Source organism: Condylura cristata, unplaced genomic scaffold (assembly GCF_000260355.1).
Source record: "Condylura cristata isolate star-nosed mole 26May11 unplaced genomic scaffold, ConCri1.0 scaffold00007, whole genome shotgun sequence".
NCBI classification, from domain to species: domain Eukaryota; kingdom Metazoa; phylum Chordata; class Mammalia; order Eulipotyphla; family Talpidae; genus Condylura; species Condylura cristata.
This window is the reverse complement of record NW_004567108.1, coordinates 21,902,592-21,927,046: the sequence shown is the minus strand read 5'-3', so window position 1 is coordinate 21,927,046 and position 24,455 is coordinate 21,902,592. Positions and strand designations below refer to the sequence as shown.

At 37.1% G+C, this 24,455-nt stretch overlaps 1 protein-coding gene across 1 annotated transcript in view; it reads left to right on the top strand.

Annotated features, from left to right (window-relative positions):
- Positions 1–898: 898 nt before the first annotated feature.
- Positions 899–24,455, top strand: part of LNPEP (leucyl/cystinyl aminopeptidase) — a 76,670-nt gene continuing 53,113 nt past the window's right edge. Inside the window, exon 1 of the mRNA XM_004678118.2 lies at positions 899–1,020. Coding sequence (XP_004678175.1) covers positions 1,002–1,020 — 19 coding nt within the window. The 5' untranslated portion in view covers positions 899–1,001. The remainder of the gene's footprint in view (positions 1,021–24,455) is intronic.

Genomic DNA, 24,455 nt, shown 5'->3' with positions numbered 1-24,455 from the left:
CTTATGCCCAGGTCCAGCGGCCCCCAGTGAATCCAGAGCCGTGTTTTAGGATTCGCCACTATGTAGAGGCCACTCCGGGAGCCGCTATCCGGAGCGCTGGACCCGGGCGCACTCGGCCTCCGGGGAGGATGGTGGGGAGGAGGAGGAGGAAACTCAAGACTTCTCTTCCGTAGCCGGGCCGCCGACGCTTGGCCGGTGAGGGCCGGCTTGGCCCTCTGCTAAGAGTAGGCAGCCCTGCCGAGACGACCCAGAGAGCTTGCTCTTTCGGGCCTGGGAGAAGTGAGCTCCAGGGAGCGAGTTTCCCCAGGGACACCGAAGCTCGCACTCTGAGACGCGGTCTTAACCCGCCGGCTCCTGCTATGCCTCAGATCTCGGCTTCTCTGGCACTCCTCACGGGACCTCTCCTCACCAAGCCATCCGAATTAGCTACCCACTTAACTCTCCATCATACCACCCTGATTTCATGCGTTATTTTAGTTTCGCGTGCCTTCTGTGTCTATGACCTGACTCAAGAGTCAGCTCCACGGGGCAATGACCGCGTGTTTTCCGCATAGTGCCCTGTCCCAGCGACTAGGATCGGGCTGGTCTGGTGGCTGCTGACCACCACGTTGGCTGGGTGGGTGGACGCTGGGTGGGCCCAGCGCTGGCAAGGCTAAGCGGGGCCGGCCAGTTTGGCCAGGGGCGGGGTTTGTTGATGCCCCACCCACCGACCTGCCCCCCCGCGCTGACCGGCTCCTCCCTTTCCTCTGCCCCGAGCCGCTGGGGAGGTAGGCTCAGACGCCGAGTGGTGTTTTTCTCTCTAGTCTCCCTCGCTCTTTCTGCAGCTGTCGTGAAAACCCGGAGCGGCGGAAGCCTAGAACGGAGGAGCGGCTTCGCCCCCTCTGCACCTCCCCGACAGCCCTCGGCGCCCGCGCTGGGCATGCTCAGTCAGCCGGGCCGCTTCAGCTCTCGGAGTAGGAAGCCTGGGCGCTTCGGCTGTAAGGAGCCGCGGCGGGGGGAAAATGGAGCCCTTCACCAATGGTGAGTGGGCGTCCTGAGGCTCCGGGACCGAGGCTTTCTGGGGCCCAGAGGGTGGTGGGGCGTCCTGACACTGGGATCTGGTTGCAGTCGCCCCATCGCGGGCTTCCCGCGAGGGTTTGGGAGGGTGGAAGGGGGCCCCGGTGGTGGTGGGTGGGTGGCGGGGGGAGCCGGCGGCTGTGCAACTGGGGGCTCCGGGGCGGGTAGCTGCCGGCGCGGGGCCGAGGGCCGGCTGTAGATCCGGGCCAGCGCCTGTCCCTCCTGGAGGGGTGGGGGGGTTGGGTGCGGCCACACCGGGCTCTCCGCTGCGCGGCCAGGTGAACCAACGGCAAAGTTTGGGCTGCGGTGCGCTGAAGAGGGGGCTGCGGGAAAGTTGGCAGTCTGGTTTGTCCCCAGAGAAGGCGGTGTCGGCCTCGGAAATTGGGCAGAGAGACTTAAGTCGCGGCCCCTGCCAAACCCAACTTCTGTGTTGCGCCGGGAACTGTTCCCCTGTCCTTCAACGAGTTGCAACCGTGACTTTTCCTAATAGGGCCGTGGGGGGGGCGGGGGGACCTAGGCAGGTTAATTTAGTGGAAGGAAGAGAAACGTGCGTCCCCAGTGCCGAGGAAGTCCTGTCCGCATTCCACCCTTCTGCCAGTCGCTGAGGGCGTTCAGGCTTCCTTTTACCGGCTTTCGATGTCTGTTTTCAGTTCAAGACTCAAAATATCATGGGTTCGTCATGATGTTATCGCAGTGTGACTTAAGGCGAGGGTCAAAGCAGGAGCCTGCAGGAGGTCGTGCAAAACAGCACAGCCCTTTACTGAATCCAGAGAATAAATCCCAACCTCGTTAAAACGGTGGCTTTTGTTTGGACCAGGAGTGCCTGAGTCACAAATAGGGGAGAGATGGCTTACATTTTGTGGCGTTGAGTATATATATTTTCTTGTGAGATAGGAAGTAGGAAACCTGCAGTAAAGGGAGAATTCACACAAAAATTAGAGTCACTGTCTAGTTAACATGTGTATTTCTGCAGGTGGGTGGTTGTTCTGGTGGGTAGTTTGTCCCGGTAATAGAAGCAGCCCACCCCTTTTGAGTGGATCAGTTATCACCGAAAAGAAAGACATGCTGTCCACTGTTTTTCATACCCCAGCCAGACTTCGTGATTTGCCGGTCTTTTCATCATGCGGCTTGAACTACTCTTTATATTCTCCCTGTTCGAATTCAGAATGCCTAATTCTACTGCCACCTTCCCGGCTGTGCTCTTTATTTAAGCTTAATGATGACAACTTTAACTCTGAATTTTTTTTTCATTCAGGTTCTATTTGTAATTACTTAGGTTCTAAGAATAGTCTGGTAAAGTTACTAAGAGAAAATGAAGATTTGAGCTGAAAGAAACCTTAGAAACTGTCTCGTACTTTTAACGTTAAAAATATGTTTAATACATATCATTCAGTCTTTGTTCTAGGTAAAATGCTCAGAGCTACCCATTGTAAGATTTTAACGTGAAATTTCTTCTAAATAAAGATATTCACAAAAAGGGCTAGTCACCCACTTGCTAAGATTGTTACCAGATTTGTGAATCTGCGCCTACAGAATTACAGTACATTCTCAAGTCTTAAAATTGGGACCTTTTCTCAGAGATTGTGATCCTTTAGATGTAAATATTTGCAACTGGTCATATCTGGGAAGGTATTGGAAAAATTCCCCAGTGAGGAGAACAAAAAAGAAGCAGTGCTTCAACCTTTGTGTGGTAAATTGCATTTCTCATCCTTTTCTAGCTTGCAAGTTTTCATTCTATGTTGGAGATAGGTTGGCAATGCATCAATTTAGTTACTGTGTTAATCACTTCTCAGAGCCTTATTTAGCATCATTTAACAAGAATAGAAACTGCAACATCTAAAGGCAACAAGAAATTTGCTTCTAGCAATTTGAGGTGCTTTTCACGCTTCAGATAGATTGGTTATTTATTGCAGAACTTTTGAAGTATGGTTGTAGAATGTTTTAGTGACTTCAAGCAGGACATGAAATAGTGGAAAGTATGTTTCTTTATTCTCAGTACTTTTGAGTACAAAATACGTGCATATCTAACTCTTCTCCCAGAGGTCTGGGTATTCTGGTGCAGAGTATTTCATTATTCATAGAATTTATGATTGTGGACTTACCAGGCTTGGTATTGACTTTGGTTACACATTTATCCTCTTTGAATAAGATCACTACCACTTACACTTTCTCATATATGGAGAAAGTACAGAGAGATTCAAACAAAAATAGTTTGAATCTTTGAGGACCATGTAACTTTCAAGTAAAATTTTGTTTGTGGTTTTAACTCTGACCTACACATTTGTAAAAGAGGCAGAAATTTAGTTTCTGTTTTGTCATTCTGGCAATACATATACATCTATTCAGGGATGTTCTGTATTTTCCTTGCTTTTTTGTCAAAACTTGTAACTGGTAAGTCTTGTTTTTCTGGTTCTGTTTTTTGTTTTCTTGGACTGCTGGTAATGGCTTTATTTTGTGAACAAGCTATGTGAGCCTGTCTGGGTAATATACTACTGTAACCCATTTAATATATACATCTCCAAAAGGGACTGTAGTGCTAGTAATTCCCTTTTGGGTCAGGAGATATTTCTGGTCTTGCACTGGAAAGGACTGCTAACTATTGTTCTTAAGATTGGATAATCAGTCTGGTTTTGGATCTTAGGTGACTTTATGAGGAGAGAATGTGTTGGACTGGTATTCAAGATTGGCACTATAAAGTTTCTATAAGGCAGGTAGAGGTGAACTATTAGGAAGTATTGACTTAAATATTACCAACCAACAAACAAATATATAGTAGCTTTTAAGGTCTTCTGTTAGAGGTACTAGCTTAGGTCAAGTAATTATTTAATGACTGTATAGCTTTATTTTTCATTTGCAGGTAGAATTGGGGTATTACAGGAAGAGTGGGGTTATTACCTTCATGTTCAATAATGTAAATACATTATAGGGATCACCCCCAAATCAGATTGTAATGGTCTGAGATTGATTCTAGGAATCTGCAGTATCAACAGAAAGGATTTTTCTTTTTTGAGGTAGCATTGGGTTACATTATTGTTTGTGATTTAGAGATATAGGATCTCCCCTCTAGGGTTGTCTCACCACACCCACCACCAGAACACACATAGTCTTCCACCATGGTCTTGTGTGCAGAAGGGAACATTTGAGAAGTTTGTTAAGTAACCAGATTCAGAATTTGATAGCATGTTGATTGAGGACTTCTTTTCCTTTAGTGTGATTGTATTTTCTCTATACTTTTTAGTTTGTTGTATAGCCTGAATAAAATCTAAGTGTGGAGAAACATTAATATTTTGAAGTCTCAAAAAATAAAAATATATTAAATAATTTGTCATATGAACATGAACAAATTATGAACAGAGCCCACAGAAATTAACTTTAGTCCTGTAGCCTGGGGCATATTTAAACAAGGGCGACTTTCCTGTGTTTCAAAACTGTTTTTGTTTTTGTTTTCAGAGTGAAAGTATTTCCCAACTTCCAAAATGGGAAGTCTGGACAACAAAGTAGATATTCGCTTGTAATACAGTATAAAATTGTAATTTTATCTTTTTAGCTTATAAATAACAGCTGTGTTATAGGTATGCATTTCTCTTAAAAGAATATTTTTAGCCTTTTCTGTCCCACAATGTGAACTTACCAAGTACTTTCTTCTTGTTCTGTTACCACGCTGAGAAAAAAAACCTTAATGAATGGGAGATTAGTTTTTCTATATGATGAAGTATGTCCAGTACTAGCTTCTGTTCTGTTCTATTTTAGCTTCTGTCTTAGGTTTTTAAATTTAAGTTAAGGGAAACAGGAATGTGTAGAAAACTATTACATTTACCATGTAATAGTGGAACATTGTGACTTTAATGAGAAACCAATCCAGTATTTAAGTGGACAGCAATGATGGGATTCTTTGCTTTATACAAGGAAAGGACTTCCCAAAAAGTGCCTTAAGAAAGATCAACAAATAGCATATTTTAGAAACAGTTAAAACTGGTCGTTATCATCTATCTATAAATGACCCTTGAGAACTCAATTTGAAAAAAATATATAAACAGTAAGGAAATTATCATAAGCAGGGAGTGATTTCCTACTCAGTAATTCAATCAAATACCATTTTTGGAATGTCCCCTTTCTAGTAGAATTTCTGCTACCAACAAAATAAACGGTATAGATCTGTCATCAAGTAATTTTCACCTCATAAGAAAAATAATATGGAAAAGTGAGGTTTTGTTTTCGTCTTAATATAACAATATAGAAATATAGAAGTGAAAAAAAAAACAGGTGGCAGTATTCCACTTAATATATGAACATAATTGTTTTTGTAATCTCTTTGTAATAATACTATAATTTGTCCCCAGTAAATTCTCATTTCTACTGATGTAGCATAATATTTCTCTTAGGAGATGGCAGCATTTGACCCTCCCTATAAGAGTAGTAGGAAATTGAGATATGGGGGAGCTTTGTGTGCCTATTAAGAGTGATCAGTATTCCCTAGAACCTGATTCTGTGTTGTAATCCATTTATGGTTATCCTGGGAGTGTCAGAGGACTTTGAATCCAAAGACCTCTAGGCAAAATTGAGACTGAGGAGAATTAATGATGAAGATGAAATTGAGGGTATAGCAGGAAGCTGACAGGCAGAGATTTTCAAGTAATTATAAGCCTTTGGCTCAGAAGTGACCTGAGTTTGAGGAGAGAGACATTGTTCTACAGGTTAAAAGAATCAGGATTGAAAGGAGGGTAGTAGGTGGATCTCACTGGACAAATGGTGCTGGTGTGTAAGGGAATTGAGGAAGCTTAGACTGGCATTTGGTGACCCTGACATGTCGGAGATAGGAAGCATTTGTCATGAGTTTAATTTTACTATGTACTTCTCTCTTTCATTGTTAGAAAATTTATAGTCATTTGTAAGTTGAGAATGTTATTTTCCTGATTTTTTTTTTTTTGATTTTGAGAAAAAAAATTACAGTACTGTAGAAATACCTTCCTTGTGGGAACATCATGGTGTCGTAGTCACTGTTCTTTGTTTCCTGGTTTTACTTCCCTTTTCTACTGATGCTCAGACTTGTACAATGATCTAGCCAATTTTCTTTTAAAGTTCCAACCTTCGTGTCTAAACGAGGAGGAAACCAGTTCATTTGTCAAATAAAGAAAATTCAGCCATTCAGGAGAGTTTCAAAAAAACAATGAAGAATCACTTTAACTTGTAGAGGACCCCGTACATACTCCTTCTAGTGTGTATTGCTTAATGAAGATGCTCCTGGGCATTTTTCCCCACTTTATTTCAAGAATGCAGTTGCCAAAATATACCTCAAGCCAATAACCTGGACTTCTGTACATGGGGAATTGGGTGGTCCAAGGTCTTCTCCAGATCATCAGTACTTATGGGTGGATGCCTTCATCTGGGATGAAGGAAATTCAAGAAGGCTTCTTGATGATTCTGTGGTATGAGCTTCTTAAGCTAGGGGAACAAGAGGATGGGAAAAGCTGGTGCCTCTGAATTTTGAATGTGCTCTGTCTTTCCTGAATGCTACAACAAATGGTGACCAGGAATGCTACAACAAATGGTGACCAGGACTGGGTGATGGTATTTCCAAAACAAACTGCCTCAAGGTATCACTTGGTGTCATAAAGGGACTTTTCTAGTGAGGAAGGAGGCTTTGTATATTTCTCATGTGTAACAGTAATAAGATTTAACAATAGTTGTAAGAATATTCATCACCTCAACAACATTACTCCACTCTAAAATTCTCTTTAGGGAAAAAATGCATAGCGATTAGTGGTCATGAATGAGGAGAGCAAAATGTTTAAGATATATTTTTGTAAGGTGGTATTATTAATACAAAAATCATGTATTAATACTTTTGCAACCTGTTTCTGCCCTGTAATTGTCAAAAATGCCTCTGTGGTTATGAGTAAAGAAGACTGCTATGGCTCTTGCAGCTTGGTGGGAGGAACATGTATATTTTTTGAAATCAACCAGTATTGATTTTTAAATTATGTCCATAAGTATTTATTTATATTCTTTTTAGCAGTAGTTTCTGTTTTTTTTTTTTTTTTTTTTTTTTTTTTTTTTTTTTTTTTTTTTTTTTTTTTTTTTTTTTTTTTTTTTTTTTTTTTTTTTTTAACTAAATGCTATGTGCTTAAGCCTTTTGGACCACTGACATATTGTCCTTTTAGTGCCTAGTTTGTGGAGCTAGGTTAAGAAAATAACTCAGACTAAGTATACAGTATTCAATGTTAGTGGGAATAAGAAATCCATTGCTCTTTAAAACAGCAGCCTCACCTCCATCTGCATCAATACAGGCTACTGAAAGAATTAGTAACTTTCAATTAGAAAAGCACACAGAGAAATAATGGAATGTAGGAAGGAGGGTCTAGTCTGTCTGGGAATTATTATAGGTTATATATATATATATATATATATATATATATATATATATATATATATATATATACACACACACACACAGTATGTTATGTTTGATTAAAAATAAGCACATATTTACTAAAGCATAGCTAGTTTTGAGTGTAGTTATTTATTACAGTTAGGTTATAGGTCTGTTTTCATTAATTGCTAATTTGGGAAATAGTACTAAGATAAAGACTGCATAGAAACTTTTCTTAGCAGATAATAAAATGACAGTGATTATTGTCAATCTCAGCCTTTGACTTTTTCTGGGTTAATGTTAAGCAAACTAACCCACAGTCACTTGTAAATTGATGTTAATTTTTGCTCTATAGAGATCTGATTATCAAGTACCTGTGTTTAATCATTCTGATGAATCATATGGGGAATAATTCATAGAATCATCATCAAAATAGTTTTTTGTTCAGATCCATCTGAGATCAAGTCTAGTGAATTTTTTTTTTTTTAAGTATAGTAAATTTATTCAGCAGTTACAGTATTTAACTAAGAAGCCTTCTGGATTGGAGGGTTCTTATAAATTTTCTTGGTAGACTTTCCATGAGCATTATGTTAACTCATTGAAAGGTATTCATTTTGTCTTAAATATGAAAATATGATTGTTTAAAATTCATTTGAAACTGCACCCAGATAGTTGATGAAATTAAAAAATAGACTTTAACTTTATATCTTACAGAAGTGTTTGTAGTTATTTGGATTGACAGAGCAATTAATGAAAGTAAATATTTAGGTTACTTTTTATAGCTAAATCTAAGAGATGCCTGAGGATGTTCAAGGACTGGGAATCATGTTAAAAGGAAAAACTTTGTACTATATGAATAAAGATTGTAAACTTGTAAATTTACATTTCTATAGTGACTGTGACACTTTTATCATTATTATTTTTGCTAAATAAATAACTTGGCAGCAGCTTTTGGCTCTGAGAATTAGGTATAAAGGCCCTTCCAAGGATCTCTAGATGTATTTTTTTCTCTCAAAGATGTAATACTTTGAACTTGTGAAACATAAAATGTAGTTATTTTTGACCAAAAAGTAAGGCAAAAGATGTAAGGAATGATCAGAAACTGGTGATTGTCTGGGTGGATACTGCATGGATATTTCTCATCTTGGGCCACGGTTGTTCCTGGTGAACCTGTAAAGCATACAGTATTTTTATTCAGAAATAAATTATTGGAGACTACACTTCTCCAAGAACACCTCAAGTGTCATAAGTGGTATGTTGTGGAAACACAGGTATCGCGCATTTAAGGTTAAAACCATATTTTGAGTTCTGTGTAAAGAATGTATGTGCTTTTTGTTCAACCAGGAACCTTCAGTAAATATAACTGATAAAAATGTAATTTTTGTGTATTTGGTTATAACATAGTGTCCCACACATAAATGCTCAATAAATGTTATCTGAGACTATTATTACTTTGAATAGCTTCAAAACAAATATTTAAATACCAGTTTCATTGTTTGTACTTTAATTTAGAGATTTTCTTTCATTTTCCCAAGAAAGGTGAATTTGAATGTTCTTTTCTTTTTTCTATAACCTACTCTGTAGCAAATAGAGTTATCCCAAATCATTTTTTGGGAGCATTTTTATAAGAGTTCATCCAGTTTCCCTTTCTGCTGAAATGTATTACTGAGCATTTGCTATATTTCAGGCACTGTGCTTCCTACATGGAATATAGCACTAAATAAGACATGGTGTCAGTGTTTAAGGAGAAGGAAGATGAGGAATGGAGGGAAGAGATCTTTTACTCTGAAGCATTTTCGAAACCAAAATTTTTAAAATGTCCCAATATTTTCCTTCTTTCCTTTTTTTGTGCTAATTTCAGAGCTGCTGTGCATTTGAGACCAAAGTAGTACAGTTAAATCAGTTTCTCTTCTTGCAGTGCTAACTGATTTGTAATTGGAGTTCTTTGCCTTTCATTAGAGCCATGAAAATAATTCCAGAGTCAATTAGAATAAACTTTAAAAAGAGCAATTTCCTAATGTTCTGGAATTGGTAAGAAGGCATTGAGTTGTTCAAACATAAGCTTTCCTGTGGTTGTATGGAAAGTGGAAGGGAGGTGAAGGAACATCATGGCTACTGGGCAAAGCTGTTGGTGGCAGGACATTCTGTTCATTGACATAGCAGAATAGCAAATGAGGAGTTAGTTATTGTCTGACCAACTGTATAAAAGCATGTTTTAGACTTTACACCAAGGAGGAGGTTAGTGTTTTGTCTTGATTTTAATCAAGGAATACAAATTTAATGATATCTTGAGAGAAACCTCTTTGGCCACATAACAAAAATTGTGGTGTGTGGAACTGTAAAGTTGTTTCTTCAACATCTCCTTCCCCTTAAAAAGAACTTCATTTTTTCCCTTTCTTGATATTCAGTATATTTTTGGAATAATTTATATGCAAACAGAGTATCAGCAGTATATTAGCCTTTTAGGGCTGCCATAACAAAATAGAGTAGTCTCCCCTTACCACAGAGAATATAGTCCCTGGGAATTCTCTGTGGAATATATTCTCTGGGAAATTCTTCCAGTGGATTCCTAAAATCAAGGATGGTATGGAGCTCTCTATATTTTTCCCTATGAATTTATACTTATGATTAAGTTAAGTTGAATGTTAGATATAGTAAGAGATCAACAACAGTAATAATAAAATATAATAGTTACTACAGTATACTGTAGTAAAAGTTAGGTGGTTTTTTTTTTATCTTCTTGACCATATTTTCTTACTATAGTTGTCCACAGGTAACTAAAATGATAGACATCAACTACTAGATTAGAAACTACATTCCTGCCTGAGATTGCTGAAAGACGCATATATGGTTAAGTTCAATTATTATTTTTTTCCCATCAGGAATCCAGGAACCCTGGTCTATTCCTTCCTTGCAATATAGTGATCCAGACCTTGTACATTTTTTTTCTATATTTATATACATTTCAAATACTATACTGCGACTTCCATGTTTGAACCAAAATATCTGGAGAATATGGTAATTTTTTTCTTATCATTGAAAGCTGTCATGCCTCTTAAATCTTTGATCTCAGGACTCCTTGTATATTTTTAGAAATTATTGTGGTGTCCCTAAAAGCTTTTTTTTAAGTGGGTTATATCTCTAGATATTTATTGTAGAAATTTACAAAGAATTTTTAAAAATATTTGCCTCACAGTAGTCATAAGAAAACCTTTAACATATAAACATTTTAATGAAAAGCTATTTTCCAAAAAGTAAAAAAAAGGCATTATTTTACATTATTGCAAATATCTTTTATGTCTGACTTAATAGAAGACAATTGGATTTTCAGATTCATATCTGCATTCAGTCTCTTAAACCTCATGTCATGCAGTCTATGAAGAACTCTATAATCATCAGGGAATATGAATAAGAATAGAAAAATAACAGATTATTATGAAAATAGTTTTGACCTTGAAGACCTGCTGGAAGTATCAGGAATTTGGAAGTACTCACACCACATCCTGAGAATTGTTACTTTCAACATTAAACAGGAACTGGAGAGAATGCCTGAGGTGTCCACAGCAGGTAGAAAATGGAGTTGTTGGAACTGGTTGGCAAGTTACTAAGATAGATCTAGGTCACAGGAGAGAAGAATGTTCTAGCTAGGTATATTTGACAAGCCACACATCAGATGTCTCGGTTATTTAAGGATTCTACAGTTGTTTATTTCTATGGATATTTCTAAACTAGAAAGGATACAATTCCTTTAAACTCTTTGATTACCTTTACAATTTTTATGTTCTTTTTATGTAGGAAGGGTTTTGGCAAGCTGTCCTTTTATAATACCTACCCACATAATACTGATACACATTTCATTCTTGACCCTCTAGTGATTGTTTATACTTATTTTAATTTTGATGAATTAAAAACCTATAAGATTAAGTTTAATTATTTTTTTCCTTCCTGGTCCTCATCTGTGGAGTCCAGAATCATACAAAACTCTTTGTCCTATACCTGCTACACTATAGAATGATTTAGGTATTAGAGAGAATTAGAATCAACCTTTTTTGTCTATACTCTTTGGGGCCATGTATGACAAGAGTTGATCTGCTTCCTTGAAGCTTTACCCCTGGGCCTAACCAGGTCAGTTGAAATGTTACTACACCTGAAGCAGATAATCTGTTAATTAGCTTGCTATGACATAATTTGTATTTGGCTGCCATGTGGAAACGAGAGTACTTTCAGTGAACTACACACTTATTTTCATGTAGGTGCTTCTTCCACCTGTCCGCACATTTCTGATAGTCATTTATGACTTTCAAATGCTAGTGAGCTATAAACATAAAAATAGGCCTCATAGTACATGGTTGGAAATCCTTTGTTCTTTTCTTAGATTAAGTTTAGTAAAGGAGTTGGATAGCACGTAAGGGTTCCTTAATCTGAACTCCCCTAATTCTCATTTTCCCCATTAATCATTTATTTTACACTTCCTTCTTGGTCATGTCTCTCTCATGCACACATACATAGAGGTCATTTAATATCCACTTTATCCTGCAGAATAAAATGGGTTAAGAAGGATGTTGCACAGTGACTTCATTTATATGGAACGTTATTTGGCCAAATAATATAATGCTATATATTAAAATATGTGGTTTTCTTACTTCTAGGATTTTCCTGTATCTCTTTGTTCTTGGTTTGAAACTTTTCCCTTGCCCACTGTATTTGGGCATTTTTAAAAAGAACTACTTAAAAATAATATTTTCTATTTAGCAAACCAGATCTGTGTCTTAGGCTTTTCGGGTTTTTGTTTTGTTTTGTTTTGTTTTTAATTCCACTCCAAATGTGTTGATGAGTTAATATAAGAAATTCTTATGAGATGTAGTGATAAAAGTTATTCCTAATTCTCATTCTAAAGCAGTTTCTAAGCCATGTTTGTAAATCTATGTTTACTTTTTATCTTGCTCACCAGCTAATTAAAAAAAATATATATATATGATAAGCCTTTGATTACTCTGTATATCACAGAATAAATAAAATTGTTGCTTATGCCATACTATATTAACCTGTGCACTTTTAGGGTTGTCAGTCATCTTAACACTCTCCATAGAAAATACTGTGTTATGATATGTAAAGTGAGACATAATTGATACTGTGAAGTTGAAAATTGAACTTATCAATGATAACCCTAAACTGTTTTTCTTCCCCTACCTCCAAAAGAAGACATATGGTACAGTCTGGTCAAAAGTAAACACACACACTGGCATGTACATATAAATTCAGACCACTGAATTAGAATTCTATAAAAGTAGGTGATGTAAGGTGATATACTTAACTATTCTAATCCATCAAGTCAGAGTACCTTGAAATACCTACTAACATTATAGTGAAATAGCTCTTCACTGTGGTATTTTGGTTTGTGTTAGTAGCTCGTCTCTTTTTGTGAAGCGGTTGTTCAAATCCTTGCCCATTTGTTTAATTGTAAAAACTCTTATGTAGTCTGGATCCATATTTTTTCCTAGCTGGTTTTGAGGTTTTCTTTACTTTTGGCTTTTACGAGATTGATTATTTGTATCTTGAGTTGGTTGGGCTTATTCTTTGAATTTTCTGAACCTATATCTGGTCTTTATTTTGTCTGCAATCATGTTGGAACCATGTTGCAAAGACTTGAATTGTCAGCTTGTCTGTTTCCTGCAATGATTTTTGTTCTTCTGACTTGTTCTTTTAAAATCTAAAAACACTACAAAAAGAACAAAATAGTTCACTCTCTCTCTTTTTTTAGATAAACAAAAATGTCCATGGAGTAAAAAACTTGTAGCTTCTTGTAGACTTACTATTTCAATTGATGAGTAAGAGGACAATTTAGGATAGTCTATTATCTTAAAGGGACTAATGTTAAAAAAATATTGTCTACCACTGTGCAAAAACAAATGACTTCTCTTGGGTTGCTTAACCATTTCCTGTAAGTCTGAGAAAGTGGGTGTTTTCAAAATCACCCAACTGAATTTATGTAGAACTAAACTTAGTTGAGCAGTTATGTGGGCTAGACTCACTCATGGTTTCACTTCCACCTTCCTGTCGATGCATTAAAGATTAAGCGCTAAAAAGGAAATTTTGGTTCCACTCATTTTCACTAACCGGCTGAATAACTTTGGGCAAAAGTTAGTTGTTTTATCTTTCATGTGCCATTTATGTTTAAAGTCTCTATACTGAGAAGAGTACGAGGTACCACCATGGCGAATACACAGTGATATAAATGATATATAAAAAGAAGTAAAGTCTCCATAGTGAATCTCCCAAATACCTCTACTCTTTGAGTTTGGTGCTGGCTTTATAGTTTTTGTTTTCCCTCACTTTTGTCTGTCATTTCTCTCTAATTCCTCTGTCTGCTTCTAGAAACTTTCCTCTAATGTGCTATTTGGAGTTAGGAAATCATGCAGTTGCGTACTGTATGTTAACAAACAGTAAACAGGATTCGAGTGAGGCTTTTTTAGCAATAAAATTAATGAGTATTGCTGCATTTATTTGGTGACATTATTTTAAGAATTCATCTACTCTCCTCTAACTTCCTGATCCTCAACTGTAGTTGACAGACAGGTAACCTCAAGATAAGTGAGATATCAGTACAAATGATTTCTCTGGATCTGTTAGACAAAATTTCACTAATTGTGTGAGTGTTTTTATATGTACAGTTATAATGTGAAACTTTAAGTAGATTAAAGTTAAATGAATGTTTCACAGGCCAAGTTTTGTGCATGTAAAGAGTTTCTAACTCATTGAATAGACCTGTAAATTTGTTGTATGCCTATGAAATTCAGTCTTGTAGTCAATCTGAAGTGAAAGCTTTATAATTACAAACAAACAAACAAAAAAGCAACTTATTAAGGGACCTCCCTGATGGTGCAGCAGGTTAAAGCCAGCACTGCAAGGTAGCCACAGCCATTTAAGTGCGAGTTCGATCCTGGCCCCGGAGGTGGTCCACATGGTGCAGCAGACCTCTCCTGTCATGCCCCTCAGCAGTTTACTTAGTCAGTTTGCGTGTTCTGCTCCCCACAGCCTCTGGTGGGTCCTCCCACTGCCCTTGTACCTCTGGCCTGAATCCCAGTTCTGTATCCATAAAGAAATCTTAAAAAAAAAAACAAACAAAAAACTTACTAGATTGAGAGGGTCCCTTAAACCTTAAAAAACTATTCACTTTCTAAAATAGTGAAAAGTAAAATGGGCTCTGTTGTGTTTTAGTAATTTCATAATTTTAATGGGGGCTGAGGGTATCCAATTTACTGCTCATGTTGTGAGTGACTGAACAACATTAAATAGCACAATTCTCTGTAAGTGCCAGCCAGTGAATTATGGAAACCACAGGGTCAGTGTCTGTGGTGGTTTTATTAATCTCTGGGACCATCCTTCATGACTTACGGCTCTTCAACTGGTGCTCTGTGAGCACCCTGTCCCATTCCAGAGGCCTCTAAGATAAAAAGACATGAAACATTTCCCTGGTGTGAGGGACGCAATGTGATTCTCCAGGGATATTTTAAGTCATGTCACATTGTATTAAAGCATTTAGCTACTGCTGTCCAAAAAAATATGATTTGGAACTTGGCTATAACACTTACTAGCAAGTTCTCTAACCTCTCTGATTCTCACTTCTTTATCTATAAAATGTATAAGAATAAGTTAGATGAGACATGAACATTGCTAATTAGTCATATACTGAGCTAATAATTATCAAGTAGTTACTATGTTTCAGACATTTGTACTAAATGCTTACACATCTTATTTAATTCTCACAACTCAGTGATGTAGGTACTGTTTTTAATCTGCATTTTGTAAGTAAGCAAATTAAGCTTGGAAAGATGTTCAGGATTAGGCACAGGAAATGACTGCGGATTCTGGTTCCAGAGGCATTCTTAGTAACTAAGTTCTCCTGCTCTCAGCCCATTGTTAACAAATGCCTGCAGTTAATGTTGATTTTTCATTATTGGTAGTGGTGTGGTAATGCCAGAACTTGGTTTTATTTTCCATAGTGTGTGGTATGATCCCACTCTACCGCAGGTAGAACTTCATGTCTGTTGTTAAGAAAATGAGAAACAAGGAAATCATGTTCATTAGGGCTTTTATGTTATAGAGGAAAAGCCCATAGCTGCACCTGGAAGCTGTTGTGTAAAGATTGTAAAATATTTTAAATATCAGATGTTCCATTCTCTACTTATGTGTCTGAGTTGGAAGTCTAAAATAACCATGATACTCTACAAGTGTTCATATTTCAAAGGAATAGAATCATAGAATTAGTGTATATAATCTCAGTTTTGTTTTTGGGGGTAAATTAGTCTAACAAACCTAAATGTTAATAGTATATTTTGTGGATGATGTGTTAATCTCTAATCTATTGCTACACAGAAAATCATAAAATTTGATGACTGAAGACAATAATCATTTTAGCTTGTACAGGTCAGCAGTTTGTGTTGTATCAGCTGATGCTGCTTCTACTAATCTTAACCTGAGATTCTCTTGTAGCAGCAGTCATCTTAATTTGGGACGGGGCGGTCTATGATAATTGAACTTGCATAGTTAGTCTTACTAATATTAAGCCTGTGCCTAAGGTCAGAGGGAATAATAGTGGGAGTAAGGAAGGGAGAGGATACAGTGGTCCATGGTAAAGGACTGTGGATGCTTGAATGGTGGCTGTGGTAAGATAACATACATCTGAGAAGGTGTGAACCTAGTCCCTTAAATCATATAAAGTAGTATAAACTAATGTTACACTAATAAAGGGGGAAAAATGTCATAAGATCTCTTGAAGCACAGGACTACAAATTTTACTATGTGACTTCTGCTGAATTCCATTGAAGATCAGGTTAGGAGCCAGTAGAGATTCAAGAGGTGGAGATGTAATAGGAGATCGCACAGGGGATGTCAACTTATATCCTGGTATCTAGGTTTCCTGATTTCACAATACTGGCTGATTTCTCATATATCTTTATAGTGTTGGTATTTTTTCATTAATTTATTAATTTTAGATCTTTACAGATTAAAATATGATCTGTATCTTTTTTTTCAAAAATAGAAAGTAGAAAATATAAATAATCAAAACACCCAAAATACCCATAGCTCCACTTCCCAGAAAATAAACACTGTTAGCATTTGGATACAGATTTATTTATTTAAAATTCTGTCATCTGCCTCTTTCTACTGTATTTTTAACACCTTTTCATGTTTAAATGTTGATGTAAATAATTTTAGGATAAATTCCTAATTGTGGAGTTACTTGGGCGGAAATAATATAATATGTAGACTTTTGTCTACATGTATCGATGAGACATGATTTTAAACATTGTCTGGTTTATTCCTATGAACATGTCCTCCATTTTTGATTGAATTATTTCTACTGGTCCATTTTCTTTTCCCAAGGGAAGCTGGAATAAGTTATAGGGGACTATTTCCTTTCACACAGAATACGAGAACATCTTTGATACTTCCTCTTATCCATATAACTTTTCTACTTATCCTTTTGATTTTTTTTTTTTAAGATTTATTTATTTGTGCATACAGAACTGGGGTACAGGCCAGAGGCTCAGGAGCGGTGAGAGGCTTCACCAGAGACAGAGCGGGAAACAGAACAGGCAGATCGACGAAGTACACTGCTGAGGGGAGCAGCGGGTGGGTCAGGAGAGGTCTGCCACACCATGTGGTCACCTCTGGGGCAGGCGGCAATCGAACTCATGGGGAAGCGGCTTTAGATTCTCAGTGCTGTGCTTTAACCCGCTGCGCCACCAGGGAGGGCCCTCCTTTTGATTTTTAATAATGATTTCTAACATTGCTATAATTAGGGAACTAAATAAAATGTGAAATTTTTTAAATTCCCTAATTTAGACTCATCAATTAATATAACATTTTAGAGCTAGATTCTTAAGTGTTTGAGTGAGTTGTATTAGACATTTACACATCATGTTTTTTTGGGGGGGTGGGGAGAATTTTGACATGTGCTCTTGAACTGTCTGATGCCCTTTAAATGAAAACTCAATTTCCTGGTTTTTTTCTAAGACCCCCTTCTTCCCTCTCCCTGATTCATTGAATGTTATACTTTACTAATTACACAGCTAACCCTGTTCTCAGAACTCTGCTTCACATCAATACATACCAATTTTTATGGTACTTTCTCAGAAACAGAAAGATCTATATACTAGAATTATTTATGTAATATAGAAATTTACAGTCTGCTTCCTATTACATCAATTCATTTCTTCATAAGTAATTATTAATTATTTTATTGTGGTATTAGGTTACAACATTGTTTGTGATTTAGAAGTATAGGCTCTTCCCCTTAAGTGTTGTTACCACACTTAATGTACTACCAAAACACCCATAGTACTGCACCATAGTCTGTTGTGCCCCCTCCCACTTTGTTCTCAACCCTTTCTCTCCTCTCTGTTAGCCTGTTGTGTAATTAGCTTTATAAGGTTTGCTAATTTGGTTTTATTGACCCTCTGCTTAGTTTCCCTATATTCCATGTATAAGTGACACCAGCCACTATCCAGTATTTGTCTTTCTCCTTTTCACTTATTTCGCTTAGCCTGATCCCCTCCAGATATATTGATGTTGTTGAAATGCAAGCATAGCCTCTTGTTAGCTCAGTAGTATTCCAAATTTTCCTGAACCTTAGGAATTTGGGCATGTAGTTTGTTTCTGTTGTTTGGTTATAGGAAATAGCACTGCAATGAATGAGTGAGGGCATCTCTTCAAATTATTGTTTGTATTCTTTGAGTAGATTTTTAGAAGTGTAATTGTTGGGTCTTATGTAGATCCATTTTTAATCTTTTTTTTTTTAAGATTTACTTATTTATTCATATAGAACTGGGGCATAGGCCAGAGATGCAGAGGGTGAGAGGATTCACTAGAGACAGAGCCTGGAGCAGAACAGGCAGATCCACAGTAAACTGCTGAGGATCGACAAAGTAAACTGCTGAGGGGAGCAGCAGGTGGGTCAGGAGAGGTCTGCCACGCCTTGTGGATCTCCTCTGGGGCAGGCGGGAATCGAACTCATGTGGAAGTGGCTTAAGCTTCTCAGTGCTGTGCTTTAACCCACTGCACCACTAGGGAGGGCCCTATTTTTAATCTTTTGAGAAACCTGCATACTGTTTTCCATAGGAGCTGGACCTGTGTGCATTCTCACCAACATTGTAAATAGTTTCATCTTTCTCCACATCCTAATGAACACTTGCTGTTTCTGGTCTTCTTGATATGGACCATTCTTACAACTGTGAGGTGGTATCTCATTGTGGTTTTTTGATTTGCATTTTCCTAAGTAACAATGAATATTTTTTAAGTGTCCTTTGGTCATTTGTATATTCTCATTGGAAACATGTATGTCTCATGTCCTAAACCTTTGCCCATTTTTTGATTGGGTTCTTTGTGGTTGATTTCTAGTTTGATGCTTTTATAGTAAGAGAAGATGCATGATATAATTTCTGCATTCATGAATATGTTCATACTAATCTTGTGATGCATTGTCATTAAACCTGGAGACTGGGCATTTGAAAAAGAATGTTCAGCCTTTGGAGGGTGCAATGCCCTATGAGTGTCTATTAATTCCATATGGCCTAATTCTTTAAGATTATTGTGTCCTTATTTATTTTCTGTCTGCTTGATCTAGATATTGGTGAACGTAGGGTATTGAAGTCTGCTCTCACATATCCATTTTCACATATGCTAGTAATTGCCTTATATACTTTTATGCTTCTTCATTTGGCATATAAATATTATCTTGATGTATTGTTATTGCTTCTCTACCTTTTGACTAAGATCCAATGTTGATGTATTGTTTCCTTAACTATTATATAGTGTCTATCCCTGTCTCTTCTTATCTTTTTTTCACTGGAAATTTTATTTTATCTTATGTAAATATGGCTGTTCTTTTCATCCTTTCTGTCCCATTTGCTTGTAGGGCTGTTTTCCAATTCTTCATTTTGAGCTTATGTTTCCCTTTGGAACTCAGATGTGTTTCTTGGAGACAACATAAAGTTGAATTGTTTTTGACTCCACCCAGACACTTTTCTTTTAATGGCGAGTTAAGTCCATTTCGAGTGGTTAATGATTATTTGAGTATCTGCTACTGTCATTTTTATCCCAATTTTGTGGTTTTATCTATTTCCTTATTCATTTCTTGTGGATGTCTTTCTCTTCCACTTTGATACTAGAGTTCCTTCTGACATTTCTTGTGGGAAAGGTCTAGTGTTTGGAAACTCTTTTAGTGTGCATCTGTCTGAAGAAGGCCTTTATCTCTTTCTCCTAGCTGAAGAATAGCCTTACAAGATAAAGTAATCTTGGCTGGTAGTTTTTAATCCTTGAATATTTTGATTACATCATTCAATTTTGACCATATAGTTTCATAAGAGAAGTCAAATGTAAATTTAATCAAAGGTCCTTTATTCCTTATCTGTTTCTTCACCCAGTCAGCTTCAGTGTCCCCTGCCTTGTCTTGACATCAAGGAAGTTCACTACTATGTTTCTTGGTTTAGGTTTCATACTGTTTGCATACGCTAGTGTTCTTTTACCTATGTGGACTTGAATATTTATTTTATTCTGTAGCTTTGAGTTTTCCTGTAATTTTTCTTTAAAAAAGTTCACTATTGGGCCCTCCCTCATAGCACAACAGGATAAAGCACAGCAATATGAAGCTAGACACAGCCATTTCACTCATTCAATACTCAGCCAGGGAGGAGTCCCACATGGTATGGCAGACCTCTCCTGATTCACTTGCTGCTGCCCTCAGCAGTGTATTTTATTGATCTGCCTGTTCTGTACCCGACTCTGTCTCTGAATCCTCTCACTGTACCGGTACCTCTGGCCTGTACCTTAGTTTTCTATGCATACATAAATAAATCTTAAAAAAAAAATCTCTTAAAAAAAAAGTTCACTACTGTCTTCTCTCTTTCTTCCCTTTCAAAGTTATCCATTGTTTTTAAATTGTCTTCCCTCATAGAGTTGGATAGTTTTAAAATGTTTTAGTTTTTTTTATATCTCTGTTCTTCCAACTAACTTTGGTGTACATTCAAATCTTCCAGGTCGCTAGTTCAGTCTTCCATTTGATAATTCTTCTTCCATAGCTTTCTGAAGAAAGTTTTATTTCCTATATTGATCTTTTCACATTCTAAAACTTTGTTATTTTCTTATTTAAAGCTTTGATTTCAATCTATTCATTGACTTTATTTCTCAGGCATTGGTTTTTCTATATTTTCTTGTATGTCTTTGATCAGCTTTTGCGTGTTTTCTTCTAATTGTTTGACTTTATCATGGTGATTTTGAATTCTATTCCTAATAGGAAGAAAAGATCTTGTATGTCTTTGTGGTTGGTTTCTGGAATTTGCTCCTGAGTCTGGGGTACAGAATTTCCCTGTTGAGTGAGATTGACAATTGTTGCCTTTTTTCTTTTCCCCTTTATTTTTATAAGTTAGGTGTGCAGTCCTTCCACTTTTCCAGTAGGTGGTGCTCTTTGACAGAGAGAATGAGTTTGCTGCTGGATCTTCAAAGAGTGGTGAGGATAGTTCTGGAAGCGATGGTTGCTGATGGGAATGCTGGTCCTGTGTCTTGTATCTGAGTCAACACTGTTGTTTTCCTTACTTGGGGCCTCATCTAGCTCCCACGGTATTTAGATCTGCTTCTTTCCCAGCTAGATCCACAACACTCAGTGCTGCCTTTCCCTGGGATCTGTTATGAACCCACATTTCCAATGCCTGTGACCACCATTCCCTCTACTTGCCTTTTTGCCCTCGAGCTGAAATTGTTCAACATCTCATTGGGTCAGCATTGGTCCCTGATGATTGTGAGGTACTATGGAATAATGGTCCCACTTCCCAGGATCCACTGAGTTCAGAACTTTATGTATTGGTCAGTTTATTCTCCCCAGAACAAAGCAGGATATTCCTTCAGATGCCATCTTCCCAGTTGCAGAGGCCTCTCAATCATAGTAATGTTTAAAACTTAGTTAAAAATGGAAACTATAAAGGAAATTATATTCCTCTATCATTTCAAGTTGCAATATACAAACTTAGTTGCTAATATCATCTTATTGACTAAAGCTTGTATTTTACATATAGGTCCACTGATTATAATTCTGCAGTGTTTTTCCCTTGTATAGGATATGCCCATAATGCATATATAATTTCTAAATCTTTTTTTCCCTGAGTGGTTTAAGTACTCATACATTTTGAAACCTGAGTGCAAAAAATCCTTCTAAGTCTATTGTAATTTAATTCTTCTTCTAGAATCTTTCTACCTCACTCTTGGGGTTTCTTGTTTTTTTCTTTCCTTGCTCATATTTAATTTGGCAGCATTGTTATCTTGGGACTCACCTTTGTAGGATCTTTCTGCTGCATGATCAGTTCTCATAGAATCAGCTGTTGTACTGTTTTCATTTAATGTAATGATCGTTACACATCCATGATTGTGATTTTAATTAGTATAACTTGATTTGAGGACAAGCAACAAATTCTTGGTAAAAATATAGCCACTCTAGTGGAGTTATAGTCCTTGTGCCTTCTACAGAGTAGACAGTTATGTGTCACTGCTTGACTTCTAGAGTATAAATTGTAAATAAGCAGTGGGTACTTGGCTTAAGAAAATGCCACAGAGGGAATGGAGAACTTTGGTTAATTTGGAGGGTTGTTAAATGACAGCTGAAAAGATCTATCTTTTTTTGTTGTTGTTGAGGTTGAAAATTTTCTTTACTGAAGAAAACGACTCCTTCATTTTTTTTTTTTTTTAAAGATTTATTTATTTGTGCATACAGAACTGGGGTACAGGCCAGAGGCTCAGGGGCGGTGAGAGGCTTCTCCAGAGACAGAGTGGAGAACAGAACAGGCAGATCGACGAAGTACACTGCTGAGGGGAGCAGCGGAGGGGTCAGGAGAAGTCTGCCACGCCATGTGGTCACCTCCAGGGCAGGCGGGAATCGAACTCATGCAGAAGCGGCTTTAGCTTCTTAGTGCTGTGCTTTAACCTGCTGCACCACCAGGGAGGGCCCATAGCAGGATTCTTTATGTGCTGTAGCTCTTGATTCTGTTTTGAAACCCTTCTTATCCTTGGTATTCTTTGGTAAAATGCCTCCTTTTCATTTTCAGTACTTTCCTTGATTTTTTTTCTCTCCTTGGTATTTTAAATAATGTGTTTCATAGGCATAAAATTGAACTAGAAGTAGTTCATCTTCTTTGTTTCTTACTTATAGCACTGAAATGTTGATTTTTGCTTGGAGGAATATGAAACTGCACAAGAAATAACCACTGTGATTAGACTCAGAAAGTATAGTGAAGGTTAGAATTTGAAAATGGTAGTAAAATTATTGGCAGAGTCTCTTAGTTTAGTAAAGTAAAATCAGTGTTTTTATGTGTGCTGCCCTTTAGGATATTTTACCCAGAAAGTGTTGTACATTGTGTAATTTAAATTTCCTTCTTATAAATTGTAGCTTTTATTGGATATCTGAATTTTACTTTGTAAATGCATTTATAGTAAACGAGTATGGTCTTTAGATACTTTTATCTGTAGGGATATTTTGATAAGTTTTGTATCATCTTTGCAATCAAAGCAGATATTGGACAAATATCTTACAAGTTAAATGATTTAAGATGTAAAACCTGTGTATTTATGTCTCTGTAAAACTAGTAGAATTATCTAAATTTATCCCTTTCCACACTGGCTACAATTTTACCTGGATATGGATATTGCTAGTGCTGATTATAAAAGACCTCAAGAAGCCAAGTTGTTGCTTATGTGATAATTGATATTTATACCATAGAAGACAAATGAAGTTTTGGGTACTTCTTATTTTATGAATTTTTCTGTTGGTATGTGCTGCAAGCCAAATTTAAACATTTTTATAGTAATTGGTGTGGGAGTGGGGAGTGGGGAGTGGAGGCTACGTTTGAGGCCAGGATTGTACTAATGGATCCTAAAGAGAACTACTAATGTTGCTGGCTGAAAAGTCATGTGTTTATTTGCTTATGACTTTGAAAGTACTACCCACATTAATTCATATGTTAGCAATAAAGTCTTTGCTAATGTAACATTAATTTGCAAAATGTTTTTGACCTACTTATCTTATTTGACCTTGTGATACTCTAGTCAGACAGGACAATTAATATCTGCATTTTATGGGTTGGAAATCAAGAGTCCGACAGATACTAAGAGGTGGAGCCTGAACTAAGATTCCTAGTTTTTCCTTCACTATACTTTATGATTCATAAACCATAATTGATCTAAATTATATATTGACTTTGAGGAAAGAGGAAATATAAGAAGAGGAAATCTGAAGAATCAGTGTCCAATAAAAATGAATGCAATGATTCAGAGTCCATAATCACTGGAGTTCCATTAAGCTATTCTGATTTAAGACCCACCCCTACAACAGGTGTTATGTTCTTTCATTCTTTATGTTTGAAAAGCTGCCAGTGATGTGTAGTATGCAGAGAGTGAGTTAACTCAGGATTTGGGAATGATTGTTTTTATCTCTCCCTGTAGTTTCTGTAGAACATCGGCAGAGTAACATGTTCTAATTAACACTGCACAGCCTAATTATAGACACAACTGTATGACAATGGCTTCCAAGAAGCAAGCCTGTCCTGGACTGGATTACTTTACAATGGTGATTAGATAATGTCACTTATTATAAATTAAGTTGTTTTTCCTACACTGTCCAAAGGAATAAAAAGTCTGTGAGAGTCTCAATGGGTTATTTTTCCAGGATGATTTTAAGCATTTCTTTATTGCAATCATTCTAACCTTTTGATCCTAAGATAACAATAGGCTTCTCAACTCTTATGATGTTTTATTTTAGGAAGAATAGTAAAATGGGTCAAAGTAGGATATTTGTTCCAGTAATAGTTGAATTGATCTTTAAAAGTGAAAGAGGCCTAGAGATTTGAAAAGTTTACATTGTAATAAAGAGGGAGAGAGAGTCCTGTTGACTGAGGTGAAGAGTGGGGCATGAGGGTACAAAGATGAAGCAGTCATGGCAACCAGTGCCTGATCTTTCAGACTGGTAGCAGGCAGAGCAGGCACT